The sequence below is a fragment of the Azolla caroliniana genome, unplaced genomic scaffold, assembly GCF_043228905.1.
Source record: "Azolla caroliniana isolate FFs.n. ecotype wild unplaced genomic scaffold, voAzoCaro1.0.p SCAF_16, whole genome shotgun sequence".
Taxonomy (NCBI): Eukaryota; Viridiplantae; Streptophyta; class Polypodiopsida; order Salviniales; family Salviniaceae; genus Azolla; species Azolla caroliniana.
In genome coordinates this window covers 1,358,703-1,371,562 of record NW_028230451.1, presented here as the reverse complement: position 1 = coordinate 1,371,562, position 12,860 = coordinate 1,358,703, and the positions used below count along the sequence as shown (strand labels likewise).

The window sequence follows — 12,860 nt, the reverse complement described above, 5'->3', positions numbered from 1 at the left end:
GATCCGTCTCTCTCGTCGCTGCAGTCACCCGAAGCAGAATCGGTCCAGACAATCGGTTTCAATAATCGGTATTCGGCATATATATTCGGAAGCGAACCGGGCTCACTCCGACTCGGCAACATTCGGGAAGACCAGTCGGTTCTGTCCCTCAAGTTACCGGAGTCAATTCGAGCAAGTTCAACAATACATATATCCGAAGCCGAACCGACTCGGGTTCAAATCCGACTAGAACGATATCGGGTGAGCCAACCGGCTGCACTCCAACAAGGTTCGTAGTCAACTCCGAACCGAGCTTCGTCAACCGAAACCAAATTTGATGGCATCAACATCCGGCTCGTCAGAAATGAGTCTACGAAAGTTCGATGGATCGAACTTCAATTTCTGGAAGGAGCAAATGCAGGACTATCTCATAGTCAAGGGGCAAATCGATCCCATCGAAAATGAAGAACCTCCAGAAGGATACAAACCAATTGAGTGGCAGAAGCTGGACAGAATCGTCCGCGCCACGATTCGGATGCACCTATCGGAATCGGTATACTTTACGGTGCAATCGTGTACGACAGCATTCGAACTGTGGAAAACACTGTCGGACACCTACGAAAAGAAGGTCGCTGCAACAAAGATGTTTCTGATCCGGCGCCTCTACAACTTGCGGATGAAAGAATCAGATTCGGTTCAAGCACATCTCAATGAGTACGAAAGCATAAGATCCCAAATCTCATCTTAGGGGACGGCAATCGAGGATGAACTTAGAGCAATGATACTCATGAGCAGCCTTCCCTCATCATGGGAAACTTTCGTCACAACCGTGTGCAACGCGTCAACCACGGCTATTAAATACTCCGAAGTCACGAGCGCAATCCTGACCGAAGCAGCTCGGAGAAAGTCTTTCGCCAAAGACTCAACAGACGACGCTTATGTAGTACAAGGTTCGACAGACCGATCGAACATACGAGGAAGAGATTCCTCAAGGCAGCCGAACAATCAGCGAAGACGGAGCCAGTCACGGGACAATCGAATCTGCAACTATTGCAAGAAACCCGGACACATCAAAGCCGACTGCCGCGCACTCAAGAACAAGAACGACAAGTCTCAGAAATCAGACAAGAAGAGTGGCCGGCATGAGGAGATCAATTACGTCAGCTTCTCAGCTGATGTGCTACCAAACGACCCGAATATACTATCAATCGAAAATCCAGTCGGATCAGAAGTTCTGCTCACGACTGAAGAATCGAGCACATGGCTCTTAGATTCGGACGCGTCATTTCACGTGACTCCTCATCGATCCCAATTTCGGCAATATACGATCCGTCACTCCGACTCAGTTCGAGTCGGCAACTCGCAACACTGTGACATCATTGGAATCGGCACAGTAGAGCTCAACCTTGCAGGTGGCTCTACACTTGTACTTCACAATGTCCGACATGTACCCGAGCTCTCAAGGCCATTGATCTCAGTCGGACAACTAGATGAAGACGGCATTCGTGCCGGTTTTTCTTCGGGAGGGTGGACACTCCACAGGGGGAACCTCCTGCTTGCTAGAGGACCCAAGATACACTCACTGTATCCGTTACATGTTACGCTCAGAGAGGGTAACCTGTTTTTGGTGGACATTCCTGTGTCATCACTATGGCACAGAAGATTAGGACACCTCAGCAAGGCCGGCATTACGCACCTATCTAGAGCCGGATACATCCCTAAACTCTCCTTCTCGGACCATCAATTCTGCGAACATTGCCAGTATGGCAAACAAGCAGCCGCATCACACCCGACATCAGCACCAAGAGAAACGAGACCTCTCGATTTAGTCCACTCGGACGTCTGTGGCCCAATGCCGCATCAGTCTCTCGGCGGTGCCTCTTACTTCGTCAGTTTTATTGACGATTCGACTCGAAAGGTGTGGGCTTATCCAATTCGTACCAAAGATCGTGTCTTCTCGATCTTCTCCGATTGGCTCGCTATGGTAGAAAATCAAACTGACCGAAAACTGAAATGCTTTCGGACCGACAATGGGGGAGAGTTCAAATCAGAAAAATTCGTCAAATTCTGCCGACAACGCGGCATCCGACGTGAATTTACGGCACCACACAGTCCGGAGCAAAACGGGATTGCAGAACGCATGAATCGGACAATCCAAGAACAGATAGTTTCCATGCTCCAACACTCCGGACTGTCGGATGGCTTCTGGGCAGAGGCTCTACTCACGGCAGTACACATAATCAATATGTCGCCAAGCAGACCTCTAGGACTTCAAATTCCTCAGGAACTATGGATCGGCAGCAAGCCGAATTACGACAAGCTGAGGATCTTCGGATGCGAGGCGTACGCCCTTATTCCGAAAGATGATCGCCGAAAACTTGCACCTCGGTCCAGGAAATGCATTTTCCTTGGATATGGATCAGACGGCGAAATGGGATACCGACTCTGGGACCCCGAACGCAGACAAATCGTTCGAAGTTCGGACGTTGTGTTCAACGAGTCGGCTATGACTCCATCAGTCGAAACACCGATCGAAGTCCGAAGGGTAACATTTTCCGATGTGCCGACCCTTCAAGAAGGCCCCGCTCTTAACACACGGTCAGCTTCACAGGTAGCTGAACCTTACACTACCGACTCGGACAACTCCGACTCGGCACAGCAGAATAATTCGCTTTCGGACCATCCGACCTCGATACCTGATACGACCAGTCCAATTATACCTCGACGATCCGAGAGACTGTCGCAACCTCCGGAGAGGTATTCTCCTGGAATTTTCTTCACCGACGCCGGCGAACCGACGTCTTATGAAGAAGCATCGACATCTGTCGATTCAGCCACCTGGCATCTGGCGATGGAGTCGGAAATGCACTCCATTCAGGCAAACAAGACTTGGGATCTGGTCGAATTACCTAAGAATCGACGTGCTCTTCCTTGCAAGTGGGTCTATCGACTAAAAGAGACGTCTGATTCGACCACCCCAAAGTACAAGGCCAGATTAGTTGCGAAGGGCTTCAGACAAGAATATGGCGTCGACTTCGACGAGATTTTTTCACCAGTGGTGAAAATGACAACCCTTCGTTTTCTACTCGGCGTAGTGGCAGCCGACAACTTGGAGCTGATTCAGCTAGATGTCAAAACAGCCTTCCTCCATGGCGATCTTGAAGAGGAAATTTATATGGAGCAGCCAAAAGGCTTCGTGGCAATTGGCCAAGAACATCTAGTCTGCCGACTCAGGAAGAGTCTATACGGCCTCAAACAGGCACCGCGACAATGGTACAAGAAGTTCGACGACTTCATCCAATCGATCGGCTTCTCAAAAAGCAATGAGGACCATTGTCTTTTTACCAACACAGCTCAAGATGGATCACCCATCTTCCTCATCATTTACGTGGACGACATGCTAATTTCTGGACGCCACGCGGGCGAACTTGCCGATCTCATTCGGCAACTGCGGTTGAAGTTTGTCATGAAGGACCTCGGTCCGGCACGACACATACTCGGCATGAAGATTAGTCGGCATCGTGATAAACGACATCTTTTTTTGTCTCAGACCGACTATATCGGACGTGTCTTGGAACGCTTCAACATGCAATCAGCCAAATCTGCTTCAACCCCGCTCCCCATGAATCTTCGGCTCTCTCAGCGAGACTGCCCGACATCCGGTTCGGAGGGGGAAGATATGAAGTCGGTACCATATGCACCGGCAGTCGGCTCCCTTATGTACCTGATGGTCGCGACACGGCCTGATATCTCTCATGCCGTAGGAGTCGTTAGCAAATTTATGCACAATCCTGGCCGATCGCATTGGAACGCAGTCAAGCATGTGTTCAAATATTTGGCTGGCACAAAAGACCACAGCATTCTTTTCGGTCCAAACCGAACCTCAGGCGTAGTCGGTTACACCGACTCGGACTTCGCCGGCTGTATAGACAGTCGGAAATCAACAACTGGATACTGCTTCAAATTCGGCAATGGAGCAATTTCGTGGAAGTCGAAACTTCAGGAGTGCACAGCGACCTCAACGACCGAAGCAGAATATGTAGCTGCGTCCGACGCTGCAAAAGAAGCTTTGTGGCTCGGCCGGCTGGCGCACACGTTTCGACAAGTCGACCATGACTCGGCCCCAGTTGTCTATAGCGACAGTCAAGGTGTTGTTGCCTTGTCGAAAAATCCGGTTCACCACAACGCCTCCAAACATATCGACGTTCGATATCACTTCGTTCGGGACTGCGTCATTTCAGGGAAAATCGGTCTAGAGAAAATATCCACAACCGACAATGTCGCAGATGGAATGACCAAGTGTCTTTCGGCAGACCGTTTTCGGTCTCTTCGGCATCAGATGGGCGTAACGACAAACCAGTCCGGTTAGAGCCGGACACAGCGCGGGATGGTTTCAGACAACCGACATCAGTTCCTTAATGATCGGCTTCAACTCTTCCGACCCGACCAGTTCGGTCTTCTGCCTTCGGACCCTGCCGACTCGAACAAAACTGATATGTCAGAGAACCTAGGTTTATACCTGTAATCTTAGATAACTCATGTATACGCCCATTACGGGGGAGTGTCGAATACAAGTGTATAATGGACGTATTCACACTATCCCTTTGTATAGATCAAGTTTGGGCCATTTGTGTAATTAGCATAAATGGTAGTTGCCCTAAGTCGGTCACTATATAAAGTGACCTTGTAACCTTTTTGTAAGGTTGGTTGTATTATTGTTTCTATGGAATAGAAAGAGTCTTGTGTGCCTCCTCTCTCTCTCTCTCTCTCTCTATCTCTGTGCACGATCTTGGAAACTGTCATATGCAGGTATTCAACACGAACAGAACGCTACTAGATCTTCCGCATTGACGGCCTTGTCTACAACAGAGAGGGCCAATTTTTTCTGTAAATCTTCGATGGCTGATTCACTGCCCATGGTGTCTTGCCATATACTTTGTAAACCGGCCTTCACCTCTTCACTCTTCATGATCTTTGTGGGGATCTTCACATTGAGACTGCCCTTGCTATCGTTGGGTGGGTTAAGGTCTAGTCTCACTGGGTGATGATCTGAAAAGGTAAGACCTGCCAAGATAGCAAAGGAGCCCCCAAGCTCTTCGAGGGATGAGCTGATGTATATGTGATCTAGTCATGCAAGACTACCGCCCCTAGCATTCCCGACGGCTTTGGAAAAGTGCAACGAATGTGAGCTTCTCCTAAGGGAAGAGCCCCATGTATCCTTCACCCCGATTTTGCCAATTAGGAAAGCCCATGAATCCAGCTCCACACCATAAATAGGCCTCTGGGTCTCTCCTTTCCTATCTCCCAGGTGTTCAGTCATGTTGAAATCACCTGCCATTACCCAAGCCTCGGCATCAGGTAATGTTGTCGCTAACATCCTCCAAAAGATTGCTCTCTCGGGGGTTGAGTTAGGGGCATAAATGTTTAGCACCCCAACCTGTAGGCGATTCCATTTCAGAAGCACGTATAAGGCCCGAACCTCCACCAGCGTGCCAGATGATGTTACTTCGTATCGGGCCTTATCGTTGATCGAGATGCAGACCCCTCCTCTTCGGTGGAGGTCACCCTATGCAGCTGACCACCATGTGGTCCACCCACCCGACAAGGGGTTTACTAAGCTCTGAGTTCGCTCTTGCAAGAGGTGGTGTTCCTGCAAAAGCAATATGTCAATATGGCCCCCTATATTAAGGGGATTCAGCTCCTCCTGAAGTCTTCTGCACTCTTGGTGTTGTCAGCCTCCACCAAGGCCCTGTACATTCCACGTTAGGATCCTCATCCGAAAGCAGTGATGTTGACGCCCATGTTTGGGCCGATCCCCATGTTATGGGGCAACCTAACACCTATTTCGGGGGGTATGGTCTCCACAGCAGGATGCAAATCCCCTACGGGATTCTCAGCCGGTCGTTCCCGACCCGCTTCAAATAGATCCCGCGATACTTTTGTGCTCTGAAGCGGTGGCACCTCTTGCATCCCTCTATCTAAGAGAGTCATCGCACCAATACCATCTTCATTATCTTTTTTATCATCTCATACCAATGAATTAAATTGCAGCCAACAAGGTACATATATTGCTTATTATTATTATTTATTGCTCCATGGATAAAACGTCACAATGAGCAACTACAAACCATAGTTAAGTCATACTCTTAGTAGAAAAAATTTCTAAGCAAGAATCTAACATGTTTTGACATTAAAAGAGAGATTGTTCTTATGGTTCCTTATTTGTTCTTTTACCAATTGAGATAAATATTCATCAAAGAAGAATCACATAGACAAGATCCAAGAGATGTAATTTTGGTTCAAATTTGGTACCATTATTTGGAAAGTGTGAGGCGGGGTGAGGCAACACCCCTCTAGTCATTTCTCAACATGACATTTTGGAAAGAATTTTTGGATATTTAGTTTCGTTCCCAAAGCTACCTCACAATACATCCAATTTTTCAATGAACTAAGACTTTGGGGATTATCAATTATGTGGACATGATGTAACCATTTGGTCTTCAAAGTTCAATCCAATTGTTGTAGATGAATTCTTCTTATGTAAGCGGTTCCTTAAACCATAATTGCATGAGTATCTCCAGCTCTATGATGTTTCACTTAGCAAATTTCAGTTATTCTTGGAGTATTTTGGAGCATCGCATTGTGCTTTAATAGTTTTTGTTTTTTTTTTTCCAAAAAAATAGTTTTTGTTTTACCTCACATTGAGGTTTCCTACCAATAATATGAAGCATCTTCATAGCATATAGAATTTTGTTATTAGCACTCTTCCCATGAAATTCCCTGTGGCATATTCCCTCACCTCCACCATGTCATGGATCAAGTAAATTGGTCTCCAAGTCAGAATGAGAATGACCTATATGCCCAAATGAAAAGAGGAACAATTTTCAAATACAAAAAGACAGAAAGAAACACTTGTGTTTAAATTATTGTAAGTAAAACTTTTTTTTTTTTTTTTAAAGATACACCTTAGTAAATTACTTGAGAAATGTACATATAGAAAACAGAGGGAGACATTTCATCTCACCTCTATTGTAATACAAAACCTAATACCAACATTTGATGATACAGATGATATCACAATAGGAACAAATGGAACACCATCTACAAGCTATGCAATAAAAAAGGAGGAATGGAATAATTCCACTTCATACCAGGAGACGTATCTGAAAATAAGTGAAGCCCTCGCCACCGTTTCTTAAAGTCCACTTGTTGTTGCCTTTGAGCATCAGTTGTACCCTGCAAATCATCATATTGTCCACGTATGGTGTGGACAAATAACCACCAGAATTCAATAAGCATATTATTGAGATGTATGTGAGCATTATTAAAAACAGCATCGCATCTCGTTTTCCATATTATCCACAGCGCTAGTGACGTAACAATACGCCAAATAACCAGATTTTCAGTTCTAAACCGAGGAATAACAGATGGAAATGAAGTGAGATAGATGTACCCATTGGAAAAGTAAAAAACATGAGAAGCATGCATACGTTCGTAATTCATAACATCTCCATGAAGGACACCCCATAATACTGCACCCCACGAGAAAGTAGAACGAGCATAGTGGTTTCTTAGTAATAAAAACAACTTACTCCAGAATTGCTTGATTTTGGGACACATCCAAAACAAATGCAAAATAGATTCCGTAGATTCACCACAATGCATTCCACAAGCATATTGCTGATTTTGCCTCAACCAATCACCAACAGGAAGAGCATAATGTATCAACAACCAACGAAAACAAATAACTTTTTTCGGCAACTGCATACTCCACAACCATTTCCAAAATTTTGTAAGTTGTAGTTCATTCACATTATTTGCAATCCAATGCTTCATGGCAGCTGGGCATTTATACTTTGATTGCAATAATAAATTTCTACCTAACTTAACTGAATACTGAAAGAACTCTAAGTGTTTACCATTTCCATTAGCATTCGGTTTTTTCCATTGATAATCAGTTGGATCCCAATCCAAATTATAAAGCGGCTTTTTTTGAAAAACCCACAACGAACAACACCGTAAGCATTCTTGAAATGGTGGATCCAAGAGCCATTTTTTTCCCGATCTTGCAACTACTCGAATCGCTGAAACATTGGCGGATATCCACACATCTGATTCAGAAAATACATGCCACAACCTACCATCATCATCCACATTAAAGTATATTACATCACCCATAGTGTTAGTTACTTTAGCTCCTAAAATCACTTTTAGAGGAGAGAAATAACCAAACCAAATCTAATTGCTAGAGGGGGACCATGAAGCCATAAATTGTCCCAATGCCACTTGCATATTATCGCACATAATAGCACTTCCTCGAACTGAAGGCCTCGACAAAGGTTGTAACTGTTGATTCATAACATAGCATCCCCATGCTTGAACATTACCTGCTATTGATGCATCCATAGAAGCCCAATTCAACCGAGGACGGCTACCAAGCAGAAAACCCCTTGAATCTGAAAAGAGAAAGTTCCAGATCAAGGGTTGTCTCAACAAGTCATCCGTTGTCGAAGGTACCTTCCGAATTAGAAACTTTTTGACAGCTGACCAACTTGTGAGAATTCCATTAAAAAACCTATCTTCTAATAAGGTTGTTTTAAACAAATGAAAATTCTGAATAAAACCCCATCTTAAAGATGGTTGCCACTTTCCTCCTATTGATGGGCACATAGTAGACAACCTATGCATCATCAAACGACTCCAAACACCTTGCATTGGCAGCATAGCTCTGCACACAAATTTAGAAAGCAAAGCCTTACACTGTGCATCTGGATCTACCAGCCCCATCCCACCATTTTGTCGTGGAGCAATCAATACTGCCCAAGCTACTTTAGGCCTTTTACCTTGACCTGTTTTCCCTCCCCAAATGTAGTTACGAATGAGGCGTTGCACCTGTAAAATACATGATCTAGCAAACAATGTAGTTGAAGCAACATACCAAATAGTCGCTAACAACACTTGGTTAGCTACAAGTATACGACCTGCAAGTGACAGGTTAACCGAATCCCAAAGCAACAATTTTCTTCTTAATTTTACAAGTAGAGGAGCAACTAACATATTTGCAGTAACATGAAGTCCCACTTGACAGCCTAAGTAACGAGTAGTGGTTCCATTAGGAACCCACTTGAATTCCTGCGAAGGCATCCAATTAGGCAAGGAATTTTGTGACACCCAAAAGCCAAGAGATTTATGCCAATTTATCTTTGCTCCAGAGGCCAAACAAAATTCCTCCACTACTTCTTGCAATTTACTTAAATTTTCATCATTACCTTGAACATAAATTGCAGTATCATCTGCAAATTCTGCATCCAACATTTGTTGTTGCGTGGCAGGCAAAGGCAAGCCCTTCAAAGCAACTTGAGAGGAGTTTAAATACATTGAGAATGTTTCCATAACTAGCAAAAACAGGAATGGGGCCAATGGACAACCTTGACGAACCGAACGCGAGATAGAAAATTTTCTAGTTTGCCCACCGGCGACCAACACTGAACTAAAGGCCTCACGATACAAGGAAGCTACAGCCCTAATCCACTGCGCAGGAAAACCTAATCTCAATAATGAACCTTCCATGAAGTCCCAATCAACTCTATCATATGCCTTCTCAAAATCTAATAAAAGTATCGCTAGATCTTCTTTAGTTTTCATTGCCATCCCTGTTAATTCCCAAAACAAAAAAATATTGTCAAAAATACTACGTTCTTGCATAAATCCCGTCTGTGAGTCATGCACAATCTCTGAAAGAAAAGGTTGTAATCTCAAAGCCAATAACTTAGCATAGATTTTGTAAATTGTATTCAATAAAGTAATGGGCCGCCAACCCTTCACCTCATCCGTAACAACCTCACCTTTCGGAATGAGGCATATTAATCCCTCTTTCCACTTTTGTGGCATAATACCTGTATTGAACATTTCTTGAAATGCTGCCAATAGATCTTCGGCAATCAAGTCCCAATATGTAATGAAAAAATCTCTTCCCATTCCATCTACTCCCGGGGACACATCTGGCCCAACACCTTTAATAGCTTGTAATATTTCAAAGGATGAAAATGGACGAAGAAGCTGAAGAGATATCCGAGATGTTACCTTAACCACAGTAACAGCCCATACTTTTTGGCGCATTTGTTGAGTTTCAACACTTGGAGTATCTGCTAATAACAACGACTCATAATAAGTGGCAACAATGTTACTCATTTCATCTTTATCCATAGTAACTGTACCATCAGATCTTTTCAATTGTACAATCTGAATTTTATTTCTTTTAGGCGTAACATGTTGGAAAAAGAATTTTGACATGGTGTCTCCTTTTGTACACCATCTTGCTGCAGATGCATGAAGAAAAAATTGAGCACGTTTTTGCTGCAGAAAAGAAATAAGCATCATAACATTCTGTAATTCACAATGAATATATTGAGAATGAGGCTGTTTTTCTTGCAAAATTTGAAGAGAAGCCAAACCTCTCTTAGCATTCAGCAATTTTCTAGTGTAGCTACTTTGTTTTAACTTAACTTGTTGTATAAAGAAGTTGGAAACTGCGAGAAGAGCATTCTGTAATTTTTGACAATTAGAATCCCCTATAGCCATTCTCCAAATTGACAAAACTGTATTCTGCAAACTCATATCATCAACAATAAACCTTGGCACATACAATCGAGAAATAGAAGTATGGCTGTTCATACAGAATTTGAGCATAATCGGGGCATGATCTGAGAACGAAGTGCCTGATATAATACCCACATATCCTCCACGATCCCAAAAAAAAGAATCTACATAAAACCTATCTATTCTCGACAGATTAAGAGCAACACTTCTTCGATTGGAACGTGAGTATAACAAGGAATCGGGCATGCGAGAGAAGGTTGGAATATGCCACAAATCAGTAACTTCATATTTGAAAATTAACTTTTCCCACTCACGCAATTCTAAACCCGATATAGTAGTAGAAGATCCACCTAATCTATCACTAGGGCTTTCAATCATGTTCCAATCACCACACATGCACCAATGTTGTGCCACAGGAAGATCTTGCAATAACTTATTCCACAAACGAATTCTTCCAGTAACAGAATTCGGAGCATATACATTCAAAAAACCAATCAATTTTCCGGAGATAAGAATAAGCATATATTGAACTCTACCACCAAACAATACTCCTTTAGCTTGTACATTAGACTGCCATTGCATTTTAAGTGCGATACAAAGGCCACCTTGAGTACCAGATGGTCCAAAAGCCGGAACCCATTCATAAATCCAATTACCACGTAGTAAATTTCTATTCGATGCTATCCTTTGTGAATTAAGATGGTGTTCTTGAAAGCATAGCATATCAAGTTGACCTATTGAAGGTAAAGATAATTCTTGATTCAAGTAACATCTTACTCTATTACAACGACTCGTACCTAACCCTTGAAGGTTCCAAGATAAAATATTAAAATAATACATATCAAGATTGAGATGGAGAAGACCTCTTACCAGTCAAAACCACTTGTCTCTCCTTTTGAGATGAAGTTACTGCTCTTGTTATTCTTTTTTCCACACGGAAATCCTTGACTAACACACGATGGTCTTTATATACCCTATTTTTGCTATTCCCAAGCGCTTCTATAGTATCCTTTGCAGATGCAAAAACATACAGTGATTGCCCCACCCCTGTCTGCAAAACATCTGAATATGATCGAGCATTTACCTTTGCATCATTATGTTGAAACGATGTTATCATTTTCTGAACTGACGCCTTAACTTTCGTCGGATCTTGTTCTAGCATTGAGTCAATGACTGGAACAATTTCCAAAGCGGAAACGGAAACCGGCATAACTACATCTTTTTGCAAAGCGTCCATACTACATTCAGGCAGCACTAAGGGAGGAGGAATGGCTGGAATGATCTCCAAAGATGGAGCAGAAATCGACATTCCTAAATCTTGCCTCAACGTGTCCATACTACCTTCCGATAGTGCAAATTGAGGGACATTGGAACAACTCATATCAACACCTTTTCCCTTACCCACTTTATCTAACAATATATCAAAACCCTTTACTTGTTGAGTTTCATGAGGCACCAGTGAAGTGACCACATTATTATTTTGCTTATGCATAGCTACAATAGGCTTCCCATGGACAATCAAACAATCTTTTGCTAAATGACCAATTTTTTTACAAGAAAAACATTGGTTGGGCAACCCAAAGTAAAGCACTTTCTGAATTTTTTGAAACATATTACCTTGCAGTTTTGGAAGGCGAATCCAATTAGGTAACACTACATCTTTCTTGCAAAGTAACTTGACCGACGGAGCTCCTCCTTTTTCTACAATATCCTTGAATGTAGATGAGTTAACATGTAAAACTCTACCTATTGTTGCCCCAATTTTGTGAAGAACCTCCCTCCACTCCTTGTCTAAACCTGGAAAAACAGCAGTACACGTAAAGTATCCCGTTGCCTCCACCTGTAGGGCTGCCGTATCAAAACCATGGGTCCATGGGAAAAAAAGAACCCATGCACCTGAGATTTCTACCGAGTTGATGGAAAGGATATTGCAAACGGAAGAATGATCTTCAAACTCCAATTGATAGCAACCTCGGCCCATCAATTGAATATCAGTTATCTTATCCAATTTTTCCTTTAAGGCTGCCTGGAGAAGATGACGAAGATCCCCTCTACTCGGTCGTTTTCCCAGGACTTGGGCAACAATAGAGCACCGCTCCAATCGTTTAACTTCATTGAGAACAGTGAGCTCATCTTCCGGTGCCAATTGGACATCTATAGTACCGTCAATCGTAGGAGAAGCGCGGGCCGATTCGTTGGATCGCTCCTTGGGCGTTGACGAAGACGGTGTATACATCGACTCTCTTCTAGTCCTGAGTTTGTAAGACTCCCTACTTCCTAAT

General features: G+C 43.4%; 1 protein-coding gene across 1 annotated transcript; it reads right to left on the bottom strand.

Annotated features, from left to right (window-relative positions):
* Positions 1-7,370: 7,370 nt before the first annotated feature.
* LOC147853473 (uncharacterized) lies at positions 7,371-12,814 on the bottom strand. Its single transcript, XM_087332405.1, has 2 exons — positions 12,196-12,814; positions 7,371-8,435 (listed from the first exon to the last, which is right to left on the bottom strand). The coding sequence occupies exons 1-2, from the start codon at positions 12,812-12,814 to the stop codon at positions 8,218-8,220; spliced, it is 837 nt and encodes a 278-aa protein (XP_087188531.1). The 3' UTR covers positions 7,371-8,217.
* Positions 12,815-12,860: the final 46 nt, after the last annotated feature.